Below are 13,966 nucleotides of genomic sequence, written 5' to 3' on the forward strand. Positions count from 1 at the left end.
GTTTCTGACATTTTGTATTCAAACCTAAGTCATTATCAAAGAAGTGAGTGATTACAAATGCAGTGAAAATGGCAACAATGCAAACATTGGTCAACAAACATGATCAATCCCTTACGACCTCTAAGGACCTTTTAGGTCCTTATTTGTAGGACCTAAAAAGAATGAAAAGCTTTCTCTGTTAATGGTTTCAGGTAATCCTCTATCCAAACATTTTCCCCAATAAATATCAGATTATTTTTATGTTAGCTGTAAAGCTGTCACTCTTCAATAAACAGATATACTCCTGGTGGTTTTACCTTTGCTGTCAAAGATCTGTCAATACATACAGCATCTCGTAAGTGAAACCAGAGAAATTCAGATGCAAGGTTACTAACAAATACTGCTAAACAAAGGTTGGTCACCACAGGAGAGAATTCACAGAGCTGCAGTCCCTGTGCAATTGGAAGTGACTGGAAGGTTCCAACACAAGTCTGCAAAAGCCCTGAAGTAGATACTCCTAACTCCATTTAATAGACAGCTAAGTCACCTCTAATGCTATGCTAGACTGACCCTTCCTTTAGTGAGTTTCAATTAAATTTTATGTTTTGTGGCTCCTGTTTTCTTGTAAGACAAGAAAAGAGTTCAAGGGATGGATCATTCTTTGAAGATTTTAATTCCCTGTGGAGAATATTTATTTCCAACTAAAGAACTCTTCAAAGTTTGGGAGCTGGGGGAGGGGAGCTTTTGTAGAGGCTTTTTATTTTTTCCTGTGTTTTTTGTTTAAGAAACTTTTATTGTTTTGTGAAGATAAAGGAGACCTTGTATTCTTTGAAAAGGACAGAATTCTATTAGTGGAAATATTTTATCTGCAATTCTCCTTATAACACAGAGAAAATCAGAGTGATGGTTAAAGAAATCCTGGCCACCATTTCCAATAAGCAGTTTGTCATGAAATCACTAGATTGTTACTATAATGCTGCAGTAACATAAGACTGGTCAGTCTTCAGTAAGAGAGATTGCAGCAAATTAAACTTTAGGCCAACCCCCCAAATCTACTCTTCATATAACCTGAACAAGGTCAAAAAATTAAGGCTTTAAACATATCTTACCTGTCTGAACTGGGCTTAGACATTCTAGCTCACCATAGTTGCTATTATTGAAAATGTTACTACAGAAGAGCATAAGCACTATTCTCAAATGTAAATATTTTCAGGTGCAGTCCACTAGTAACATTTATTTTTCTGACATGTTCCCTTATTTCATGAATTTGTTTTGTTACCAACTTAACGTAAAGTCACATATGGCAGTAGGCAACTCTGAGTGCTGGAGAGAGGTGCATAAATCCCTTATATAGACAGTATAAACAGAATTGGATCTCTCTGAAAATCAGTAAAAAGTGCTGAAGGGGATTTTATTTGGGGCTAGCCAATATGCAATAAACACGGGACACAAAAGAATTTCTTTTACCCTTCTCCTAGTTCACACCTGAATCTGGACACCTCATATATTGTTTTTATGTGCTTGGTATCTAAATATGAAGTCCTTTCTTAGTGCTCTATTCTGCATATTTTTGTCATCACCCAAGGAGAGGTTCAAAAATTGAATTCAAAATAATACAATTTAGGTTCAAGATTTCCACTAACTTAAAGATTTTGCAGTCATCTCTCTTGCTTCTCCCAAAGTGTCATAATCAGCTAGCTTCAGAAATGGGACAATTTGCATAGGTGGGAATAACAGACTCAAGAATTCAGAGAAGTTTGTTAGGATTAGTTGATTACTTTTGTTTATTTTTAGCCAAAGTTTAAGATTATATTGTATCTGAGATTCTTCTCCTTTTTCCCTTGTGCTTACTACTGATGACTGTTTTAATGTGACATTCTGTTTCTAACTGACAAATACTGCTGATAAGGGGAAACATGACAACTTCCTCTCTTTGCAACTTTAGTGAAACATCTCTACAACTCTCTCTACTTTAGCAATTCAAACCACCTAGTTCTATATCTGTGTACTTATGTAAGGTAGTTTAGCTAAATCTCTCTACAAGAAACAATATTGGTCTAGTTCATTTTCACTGCTGGCCTCTCTTATGTTTTACCAGTACAACTTGTGGACACAAGAAGTCTGATCCCTGCTGCACCTCTGCTGCTTCTATATGTGGCATCTATGCCATTATATATGATCACAATTCCATTTTGGTCAATATATGGACAAAATACTGGTTGCTGTTGCATTTACAAAGTTGTTATGGAAAGCCTGCCAGCTACTCAAAACTGGCATTGACTAATTAGTTACTTTGATTAAAGGCTAGCTTCCAAAGAGCTCCTGTGGATAACAGGCTTAACTTTAAGCATGTGATCAGTCCCATTACATTCACCAGTTTTAACAGGACTGCACATAAAATTAAGCATGTACTTAAATGCCTCTCTGGATCAGAGCCCAAGTCCCTTAGAAGAGCTCTGGCTCAGAACAGTGTAACCTTCTAAATCCAGTTCGATTCAGGTGACTAAGAACCATAAATCCTTTTCCATATTCTGTCAAATTGAAAAGCTGTGTAATTTTACTCACACAGGTCTTAGAAACACTGCCTACCACAGCTAACTGGGAATACCAGTTCATCAGAGGTTGGAAACAAGTACTCCTCTGAACTCAGGCTCAGACTGAACTAGTTCAGAAAACAAGATATAAGAACCAAGATACTGAATTGCACTGATGTGGCCATCCCTCTCCCAGTACTGAGGCAGAGTTTGTTCAAGTATCTCTGCACAGCTGTGTATCACAGTTTTTTAAACACATCCTAATAGCAAAATTTTGTATTGTAAGTGTGAGTAATGTTAGGACGTTGCAAATTGTGCTCATTATGTAAGACTATATGTTTGCCAAATTCTGGCAATTGCAGAAAGGGTGGAATATAAAGAGGATCTAATGTCTGGAAAATAGGTGATTAAAAAAGGTCACATAAAATTGACAATTTTAAAAACATATACTCTTACCCTTCTCTCTGGAAAATAGTCCTAAAACAGTCCCCCAGGCTCTTGTAACTGGTCGGATCAGTTTTCCCTCTTTGAATTTGGAACCTAAAAAAAATACAATTTACATCACAGCATGAGAAGTTAGGGATTTTAAGTTACTTTTAACTTTCTAATTATTATATAAAAGATGTTTTAAAGGTTATTTAATGTATCTGATTCATTATTATATACTGTTCCTGATATACTTATTAACACTGTTTTCATAGAAGCTGTTAAACTAAGGAAAAATAGAGCTTTAGTAGTAATGTTTTTTTGTAGTTTATGGAATTCACAGTATAACTATCACCTTTGACATTTACACCTCTTTCTAGTTGTTTGAAAAATAAGCTGTTAACCCTGTGCCTGATCCAAAGCCCATTGAAATTAATGGGAGTCTTTGAATCAAACCCTGTTTTTGAAAATCTGAAATGGAATACTGTCATGTGTTTCACTATTAAATTAATCCACTGTGCAGTTTTGTTCTTTTTATATCTGATGCAATTACAATAAAAATCAACCAGGGACATGGCCAGAGATTACAGCATCATTCATTTTTTTTTTTTTGTAATTTATTAATAAGATGAACAATAAAACAAAACAATGAATTCTTTTAATTCTCTTAATTAAAACCTTGTTTTCTCTATTCATATTTTGACAGTGATAAAGGTTTCAAAAGAAAGGCCTTGAAAGGAAAATAAAGATTATGATTTAAGACTGTAAACATCTTATTATTTACAATTTCAGTATTTGTTAAACAGTAAGTTTAACAAACTATATTATTTATTCAATACCCCAGTCAGATTATTCTACTTCTTGTATAGCATGGAGAAATTCTGAATGCCTATTTAAAAACAAACAAACAAACAAAAAAAAAACAACAAACAAAACAAAACAAACAACAAAAAACCCACTGATATTAGCAAATTCAATCTACAAGAAGTCTTTATCAGTCGATCAATAAGTTGGATTTATCACTAAGTACAATACAAATTCTACACAGCAAAAAAAATAGTTTTAGAGAATAACTGACATAATCAAGAAACTCATATGCCACATCTCATTAATATGTGAAGGTATAAAAGTATTTTTAACTCAGTGTTAAACAGCAGTGTTTTCTTTTTCATGAGAATTTAGTAGAAACAAACCAGGATTTCCACTGGAACAAAAGGCATTTATCCTAATGAACATCAGTATTTCCTAAACTGTGTTCTGTGCTAACACATCTAATGTTTTATTCACTTTAAGGAAAAAAAAAATCCAGTGATGTAATACAATTCTTTAGGCACTTATGAAGGCAAGCCCACACCTTTTTTGAAAACAGTTAGAAGGAAACACTGAGCCCCTCCGTAGTCCTAATAAAAGTAGTTCAGGCACATCTGGGATCTCTATCTGGGGTAACCTCTTTTATTAGCGGGAAAACTTGCTGCCAAGTTGGCAGAGTAGAGAATGCTATTCAATAGGCTTATACTCAAATAAGAGCTGATGCATAACATTTTGTCTGAAAAGAACCCTAGGGAAGGCTAATAGTTGAAAATGCCTCTATGCCATTGCACAAGTCCAACAGAAATATCAGCTACAGAAACTTTTACATTGAGGTAATCAAGCAATCAACATTATAATAGAAAGTAGATTCTAATCAAATCTTGATATATATAAAACTTGATTATTTATACCTCTCAGTTGAAAAACAAAAATAGTCTTTATGTTTTTTAAAGAACAACAAAAAATTTATTTCAAAAACTCACCAGCAAATTGCTTTTTCCTCAAGTATTTCAAAAGTAAAGCTTTCTTAACCTAAACTCTTCTTCTCAAGTTTCAAGATTTGACCCACTTGTAAACTCAGAACAAAGCATTACTGTTTCAAAACATCCTCAGAATAACGTGCCTCCCCTCTCTCTCACCTTACAAATCCTCAAGCTTATCCTACTAGCACATGTGCAAGGTTTCCAGCTACAATCCGCGCATACACAACTGTAGGTAGAACTGAGAATTAATCACAGTCTCACTGTACATCTGAACAACACAATGAAGGTATGTTACTTAATTTTGATTTACAATTACAGTCGGTCAACTTCTCATAATTATTAAATAATTAACTTAAAGTATGTCTTTGATAGTAATAATGAAAATCATAGTGAAAGACAATAATACAATAAGTAATTTCATTGTTTCAGATGAAGAGACATGAGGACAACTTCTTGCTAAAAAAAGTTAAAGTTGCATTTTTTTTTTTTTTTAACTTTAAAATAGATAAGATTCTAGTATTAAGTGAGTCCATTTGTAACACTGAGTCACACAAGTAACATATTCCTTCCTTTAGGGTTTTTGGATCCATTCCTTCCCTAGTAAATCTTTTTTATAGCTTTAACAGTGATCCTAAAATACATGCCAATTATGTGTTTCAACCTAGATCTGCGAATTGGGTTCTTTGATTCAGAATTGCTTGCCTTAATAAAATCATGTGTGACTTTTTAATGAACTAGCTAATTGATCACCAGAACTTGTTATAAGAAGCTCAAGGAAGAGCTGAAAAAATATTTGGTTTTCTGGAGGCAGCAGCAGCTTGTATTGGTAATCTTAATAATCCAAAAGAGTGAAAGCATTCACTTCAGTAAACAACCTGGTCTGTTTTTAATGATTGTTTAGAGGAATGAACACAACTGGGGGATACATAATGGCTTTCTCTGCTTCCAATCCATTTCCTTCTAAAAGCATTATAAAACCCCTGAATTTCATGCATTTTTGGAAGCTGGACGCCTGCCTTGCAAGGTATTAGCTTTGCTAGAACAAAAAGATAAATTCACCTATAAATATAATCAGGGCGTAAACTTCTAACCTAATTTATTATTTTGATGTCTGAAAAACATCATGTGCTTTTCAGCAAACAGAGACACGTTGAATGGACAGGGAGGCAGATTGGCCACTGTATCCTCTAACACTGTAAACATTTACTGAGAGCTTGATTGCCCTAAAAATGATCGTTAGATAACTTTCTTTCTTTCTCATTTTTCTGCTTCTCGGCTGTCTGCTGTGGCCAAAATGCTGTGATGCGTGTTCCCACCTTGGGCCTGCTGGCAGAACCATTGGGCCATGTGTAATCTCCACCTGCTTGGGGCCTGTTGCCTTCCCTTTCTCACTGCTCCCACATCCAGCTCCTGATGTCATTGGGGACCTTGCAATCTCCCTTTGGGGCCATAGCAACATCCCATGAGATTTGGTGTTTTATGCCTTCTTTGACTAAACACCACCGTGTAGTAGCTTTGCTTGATACAAAAGTGTCCTGATATTATTTTAAAAAAGAACATCAATGTCTTTCCTTGTTCAAACCGAAAGAGACATGGCTGGGATTTCAAAAAGCAGAAATCATGTTAAATAATTCGAGGTCTTGGGGTCTGTTCAAAATGCAACATCTGCATTGAAAACTATGATCTAAACCCAAGAAAATATTCTAACTTATTCACATTAATCAACATTATGATATATATATGTGTACTCTGCTCTACACAAATGTACGTATCTGTTTACAATGCCTAACTTACAGTTCTTTTGGGTTTTATAATGGCCAGTATTTTATGCTGACTTTTACAAAATCCTCATTATACAGGAAGATTTCCTGCAAAAACACCCTGTTCCAGAAGTCCTTTAAAGTCTTCTCTAACACTATCTGTATCTATAGGAGTACAAGCAGATGTGTGTGCTCTCTGATATATATATGTGTGTATATAATATATATTTTTTTCTTTGCCTCTCTCATTTGCTGTTTCTATTTGTTCATGCTTGCTGAAGATCTCATCAAAAGTGTCCTGTGGATTTTGCCACTACAGTATATATCCATGCAGTGTTTACACTCTGTTCATTGCAATGTTACCTAGCAGTCCTCCACCTTTTATTTAATGCTCTGGGTTGAATAAAGATGTCAAATTCATGCTGAAATTCTTTTAGTTACATTAAAATCTAAAAGGAAGAAACCACTATTTTCATATCTATGTTAAAGTAGGTACTGAGCAGCTAATTAACAACTATATAGAACAACCACAATGTTAAAGTAGGTACTGAGCAGCTAATTAACAACTATATAGAACAACCACAATGTGATGTGCAGCAGGCTTACCAAATCCTGTTATGTGGACCAGACTCACCACGGGGATTACAAAGCCCATACCTTCATTCATAAATTCCAGAATTTCTTGGTGCATTTGTACAGTACTGCTGACTAGTTCCTCAACCACAAAGCTCAGAGGGAAAGAAAAACATTGACTCAGAGAAACAGACTTTACACCATGTCACAGTGCTTCCAATAAGTGGCAGTCTTAGTTGTTTTTTCCCTCTCCTCACATCTTGTTAGGATTTCATCATATGTGCTACTCTATTTTGTATAAAGCTCCTAACATTCCCCCCATGATTTGGACCAAAGCAAATAATCTCAGTTACTGAGCTGTTCATATGATATAAAGAAGAGAGGAGAGTTATGTGGCATAACAACAAAACAAATTAAATTATCTGTGCAATGTTAAACTTAAAACAACTTTTAAACAAATACACAGCCTTCTGAAAGCTGAAAACATATATAGTTCTCCTAAAATTTCAATAATTCCCATGATTCGAGACACACCTCTGTAGTTAGTCCTACTAGCATAACTTGATCAAGAATGTATAGCCTGAAGCTTTATATAAATATACATCATCTAATAGTTCATGTCTATAATAAAAAATAACTGCATTATAATTTAAAAAGATTTAAATTTGCTAACTTAAACATTTATTCAGGTGCTACTACTGGTGAAGGCTATCTACTGATGCTCAGATTTCATGCAAAACTTTGCACTGCAAAGCAGACCTTGATAATATATTTTATTTTTTTGGCTCAAGTTCTTTGAATTGCTTACGTTTCTTACAGGATAATAACTAAATTGAGAGTATAATTCTGTTACTTATTTTAACAGCAAATCATATGAGTTGTTGAAGAACTGAACCTAAGATTTCAAAACAAAAAATCTAATTATTTAAAGACAAAGATATAAATTATGCTGGTATAAGGGTCATATTTTAAGTATTATAGTATTGCTATGATGATTATTTAACTGCAAAAAAAAAATTAATAATACTATAAAGTTGTAACATAGAGAACAGGCAAAGAACAGAACTTATTCCTGTCATTGTGTTTAGCAGATATAGATTTGCTTCCATCTAACTACAGAATTTATCATCTGTTTTCATACAATTCATATTTATTTTACAAGTAATAAATCAGAATAATTGCTAGATAAGTATTACAAAACTGATTTCAAAATTCATCTAAACAGAAATTTTATTTACTTTGTTGGAGTTCGTGATGGGATTTGTGATTTTTTTTACCACTATGACTTTTGAAGGATTTTTTTTTTTTTTAATAATAACAATGAAAATAATTGTAAAGTTACCCTGAAAACTCAAAATTCTTTGCAGAGATAACTTTTATGTGAGTCTGAATGTCTACTATCAGGTATGAAGTTCATACAAAAATTACCAAATACAAATTGATGAATTTTCACATTTACTGAATTATTTAGCAAATATTGCAACTCATAAATTCGTCCATTCCACACCTGACCTGTGTCTTATTGCAATCCCAATCTTCATATTGCAGTCCTCTTCATATGTGATTGGTTAACCAGCAATTTTCACTTTGTCTGTTATAAAAAATTCTCAGCAACTGCTGTGAAAAGCAGGTAGGGCAAAAAGAGGAAACATTGCCAGTGTATGAGTAAGACAGTAACTCCTAACTACATTTGAGTGAGTACATTCACAGTAAAAGTTAGAGCTAGATAAAGGATTTAGCAATTTAGAGCAGAACTTAGATGAAACAGATTGCCTATTCTGATCAAAATTTGAATCCAGTAAGATCATCATCAGTTGCAACCTCCCTTTAAGTTACCTAAAAGCAATTTATCAAAGCTCTCATAAAGCAATTGGTCCAAACTCTCATTGGTTTACAAGCTTGGATCTCCTCCATTCTGTTCGATTAGGAACCTATTCTGGTAAAACTACTTGTGTTGAAGACAGCATCCATGAAACAAAAGGAAGTCCCCCCAGCTTCCTGACAAGGCACCAGAAGAAAGATGTGATTATTCACTGACTTGATAGTATACTGATCAGAAAAGAGAATCATCTTTCCTGTATTTCCTATTATTCTTAAGGTTGACTTTCCTCCATCTTATACTTTAGTCTTCTGGCTAAGAAGCACATAGTTCCACCAAAAATATAAGTGGGAAAAATAAAGTGGCACTATATATATTCCTGGAGTGCAATAATAGTAATAAAAATGTAATAATAACAGTGCATTTTAGAAATAAAAGCTGTACTTTGTCAGTTACTAATGAAGAACTATTAACTTTTCCATTATCCACAGGGGACAAAACATACAGCAGCTACAATGGCAGAAAAATAAATAAACAAATCCTTTACATATAGTTTTAGACGAGCATTTAGCAAAAACAAACTTGGCAAGAAGCACATAACCCAGTTAAAGAACCTATGTAACTGTTTCATGAAAATCTCCTCTGGTAATTTTCTTAAAGAATAGCAAAAATAACTAGTTATAGCAGTCAAATACAAATAATTTAATGTTTTCCTGAGAAACAAACACAGCAGAAACTAAGTTCAAACCATAAATACTTTTAATAATCTAATTCCATTGATGCATGCGTGTATGTGGAGGAGAGTTCAAAGCAACAACAAAAAGTAATTTACTGAATTCTACCATTCCTTTATTCCACAGGAATGAAAGATTAAATGAAGGACAATCTTAAAAGCTGGTCAGAGAAATATCATGCAAACTGATAGCTATGATTGTGCAAACCATATGCTATTTCTAGTTATGTTGTGCAAATTTGCTTTTATTTGATGGATTAGAATATTGAGAACACTGTCAGTGCTCTGTGCTGACCAGGGAACAGAAAACACTTGTATTGTTCACCTAAGCTTGGCACTGGAAGTGCAAACATGATATGCGCCTTGGCACTGCAGGATGAAGCCTTCAGACCCAGTTTATTTCTGAATGCAATATATTATATATTCAAAGAAAATTTTGCTACCTTATTCTTACATTCTATTCTGACATCCTGGCATGTTTCTTAGTGAGGTGAACCTATAGAAAGGGAGCAGGTGTCCTCTCTACCTATTGCACATGCACACCAAGCTTTAACTTCCAGCCTCCAAGCTCTGTGTTTCTGGGTGCCAGATACAACTGTGGGTTTTCAGCTTCTACAAGGTCCTTACAAAGTGCCAGCCTTTCTTCACAGTTATGGACCTGGAAACAGCACTCCCTGTTATTATCCTTTAGAAGTTACTCTAATGTTCTGTCTGAAAAGCCTATCTGGAATTTCTGCTGGAGCAGGGACAGCTTTCCAGTGTTGAGGATATACAAAGGAATGTATAATTTTGTCCTCTAAACTATTTTGGCTGCCTGGATACAACTTCTATGACAACAGTGATGACCTTAGACAGATACCTCTATCTGAAGGATCACACAATATCTTATGTGTGATCTTAAGATCTTATGAAAGTAAAATTGGCTAAGAAGTGACAACTGTAAAAGGAGTAGGTAAATTTAAACACTGCCTGTGCTTTTTGTCTACATTTTCTTGTGTATAAAATGCTTAGCTATTAGTGAATCTGCAGAAACTAGAAATAGCAAAAACAGTATTTTGTTTTTAAGAGTGATGGTTTATTTCTGAAAACTCCTGTACTCTTTATTTCCTAAGTAAAAACAACTATCGCAAAATCTATGAATTTTTTTCCCCCTTATCTAAACAGGACAAATATTGAAAATGACAGCATGAGGAATAATTTTTCATTGTCAGAGATGATGGAGTTATTTTTAAAGATTTTACATATGGGTAGTTACTGATGGCCTAATACATCAACAGAAGTCTGGCTTTCATTAGTTTTGGATAGTCTTGTATGTTTCTCTTCAAAATGGCTTATATGGCTTTTTATAGAAAAACAACAAAGTGATGAGGAATACAAATTAATGACTAGAAGAGATTTCACAAGAAGTCAGATATTAGATTATTTTACATAAAGGCTCCAGCATCCAGTCCCAATTCAGGGAAAAATTAGAATGTGGTTTGGCTGATTTCTGTTTATAACATGTGCCTGATTAAAAAATGTCCAATTCCTTATCTTAGTTGAACTGCTATTACAAAAATGTATATCCTCTCTTGACCTCTCTTTGTTGGATTAGTCAAATCCAGTAGAGCCATTCTCATGCCTTGTGCCATTACCGTCAATTAATACATTATTGAGCTTCTGCAAATCAGAGCCTTTAAAAAATTTAAATGTGAATATGAAAAATTCATCTATTGGTTAATTTTGTTATGATATCAATGATACCAAATAAGATGAATGATTTTGCTGCTTATAAAAAGTAAGATTATCCTCTATTACTTCAAAAAGATACAAAGGCAAATCTTCATGCAGCTTTGTAAAATAAAATATATCTGATAAGCCATAGGAAAGCTTCAAATGAATAATTACTGTTGGTTATTACTAGCCAATAACTTAAATACAAATAGTAATCATTATTCAAAAATGCTTCCAATTTAAATATTGAAATAGGAAAATGTATATCCCACAGGAAAAAGACACTTCTTTCTTCGACAGTTCCGATAGATGGGGCCAAGAATATATACATATATACATATATATGTATATATATATGTATATATATATATTTATACAAAGCTTTGATTTGTTTCCCCTCTGGTAATCACACAGAACTTTTCTTTCTGAGTAGGCAGGAAAATTGTTGTGGCTTTCAGATGAGAAGATTTGAGGGGAGGTCTTTTTGAAGGGTTGTTCAATTCATTTCAGGACTCATTAGCATTATAAGTTCTTTGATGAGAGGAATCCCATCACAGCTTAGTGTATTCTGACTTTTCTTTTTTTGGTATTAAAAAGATTTATCACCAAAAAATTTGCAAAACACAACAAAATATACATTACATTTGTTCCCTATGGTGAAAGTAGTAAAGATAACCGAAAATATCTTTTTTCCCAAAGGAAAGAAATGGTCAACTAAAGAAATCCAAACTCATTTTCAGTGGAAAATAGCCAAAATCAAATTGTGAGTTGTTGAAAGAAGTGTTAGTTTTGAGTGTCCACACAACCTCCCATGTCTGTGCTGGAAAACATTTAAAATTTGATTAAGATATTGTGGCTGAGATATTTAAAATACTGGAAAGGATATAACCCACCTTACTCCACTGAAAAATACAGCTAAATACTCTGCATTTGAATACTCTAACTTATATGACTTTTCTTATTAAAAGACTGATGGCAAATACACATAACATGGTCAATACCTTCCAAGCATATGTTGATTCCGTGTTAAACTTACCTTTTTTCTTTTTACCTACAGTCTTAAAGAAGCACTACATTTTGAAATAAAACCAGTAAAATAAGGAAATTCTGAGTTAAAGACTGAAACTCAATTCTTACCCACCCAGCTGTGCTCCAATATTGCAGCTTATATGGAATTCATTATCAGGCAGTGCTTAGCGACCTTAGCAATTCTTAACATACAGTAGGGCATAACAAGGCAAGTTTAGGATGAAATTTCCTCTGAAGAGCTATGACTTGCTCTGCTGAGGTGACTTAAAATAAAACTAGTAAAATATCGGAACACTCTTGCTTTCTGTAATAGAGTTTATCTGAAATGGTACACTTCCCTCTTTGTAAAAAGAAAAATAAAAACACGATCCCATAACTTTATGGAAAGTTTGCCTTGTGTTGAAATGGTAGCTTTCCAGCATCTTTTATAGTCAACAGATATGTGTCCACACTTCCAGAAAACTTTTGTCTAACAAATTAGAATATATCCCACGAAGGGAAGAGAAAACTTTGACAATTGAGAATACATCCTATTTACTCACAGTTTGAAAATAAAGAGGGGAGTTCTCCCAAATGTAGTGTAGTAAGTGCTACTTTGTAGGAACAGCAACGGTGTTCCTACAGGCTTCAGTACTTTATTTTTATTTTTCAAGTAACAATTCTACTTTTAGTAGGTAACAACAGATATAATGTTAAGCAAAACTCAGAAGAGTCTTGAATGCAGGTTGTATGCTGTGGTCAGAAGACTCATTTTGAATGTCCAAAACTGAATCACTGTTGCTGCAAAGCTGTCAGGATATTTATTTATTTATTTATTTTTCTGGAGACCTAACAACCCCCTCCCAATGAGATTATTTTTCTTATTTGTAAATACATTTTGAAAACTACCAAAATTTGACTTCAAGTATTTTATGGCCTGGTTATAAACACCAGAAAATAAGATTTAGTGCTGTAATGGAAACACTAACAGGCTCTTGACAACAGCAGCGCAAGGCTGAGCCTTTACATCACAACACACTCTCCCAGCTGAAAAAACTCACTGGTTATCCAGGATAGTGTGGAAAAAAGAGCAGCATTATTTTAGGAAAGACAGTTGCTTGAAAATGGGCCTAAAGTGGTGAAAATTAAAAAGAAGGGTTTCTTTATTCCCCCCAAACCTACCTAACTACTCCATAAAGTAATGCACAAATCATTCATTATAATGAGTCATAACAATGATTTGTGATCTTCCAAGTTTTCATTTTATGCCCCTCTGTTTTTCCTTAAAGACAGGAGGATAGACAAAGACTGGAAACTTTGGGTCATATGGATCACAGCACCACTGCTATGTCTGGAATTTTCTTATAAATATCCTATTGCTCTGAGGTTCATAGGCCTGACTGAAACAGCAGGGACGATCTCATTTGTACTTTTATAGTTGTAGAGGGATTTGCAAGAGTTAACGCAATTTTCCATAATATTTCTTACTGACCTCAGGAATAAAGGGAGAATTCCCTTTTTAATCAGTATCTGAAACATTGTTAAGTCTAAAGAAAAACAGGACTTCTTTCAGATTTAACAAGACTTTTCCAAGTGCTGATAATTTTAAAGGTACAAAGCAGGGCAAG

General features: G+C 34.0%; 1 protein-coding gene across 4 annotated transcripts in view; it reads right to left on the reverse strand.

Moving 5' to 3' along the window:
* Window positions 1–13,966, reverse strand: part of SLC25A21 (solute carrier family 25 member 21) — a 251,830-nt gene that overhangs the window by 65,761 nt on the left and 172,103 nt on the right. For all 4 annotated transcript variants that reach the window (XM_082761252.1, XM_082761253.1, XM_082761251.1 and 1 more), the window contains one exon: window positions 2,970–3,053. In XM_082761252.1, coding sequence (XP_082617378.1) covers window positions 2,970–3,053 — 84 coding nt within the window. The remainder of the gene's footprint in view (window positions 1–2,969; window positions 3,054–13,966) is intronic.

Source organism: Aythya marila, assembly GCF_965140915.1.
Source record: "Aythya marila genome assembly, chromosome: 5".
NCBI lineage: Eukaryota > Metazoa > Chordata > Aves > Anseriformes > Anatidae > Aythya > Aythya marila.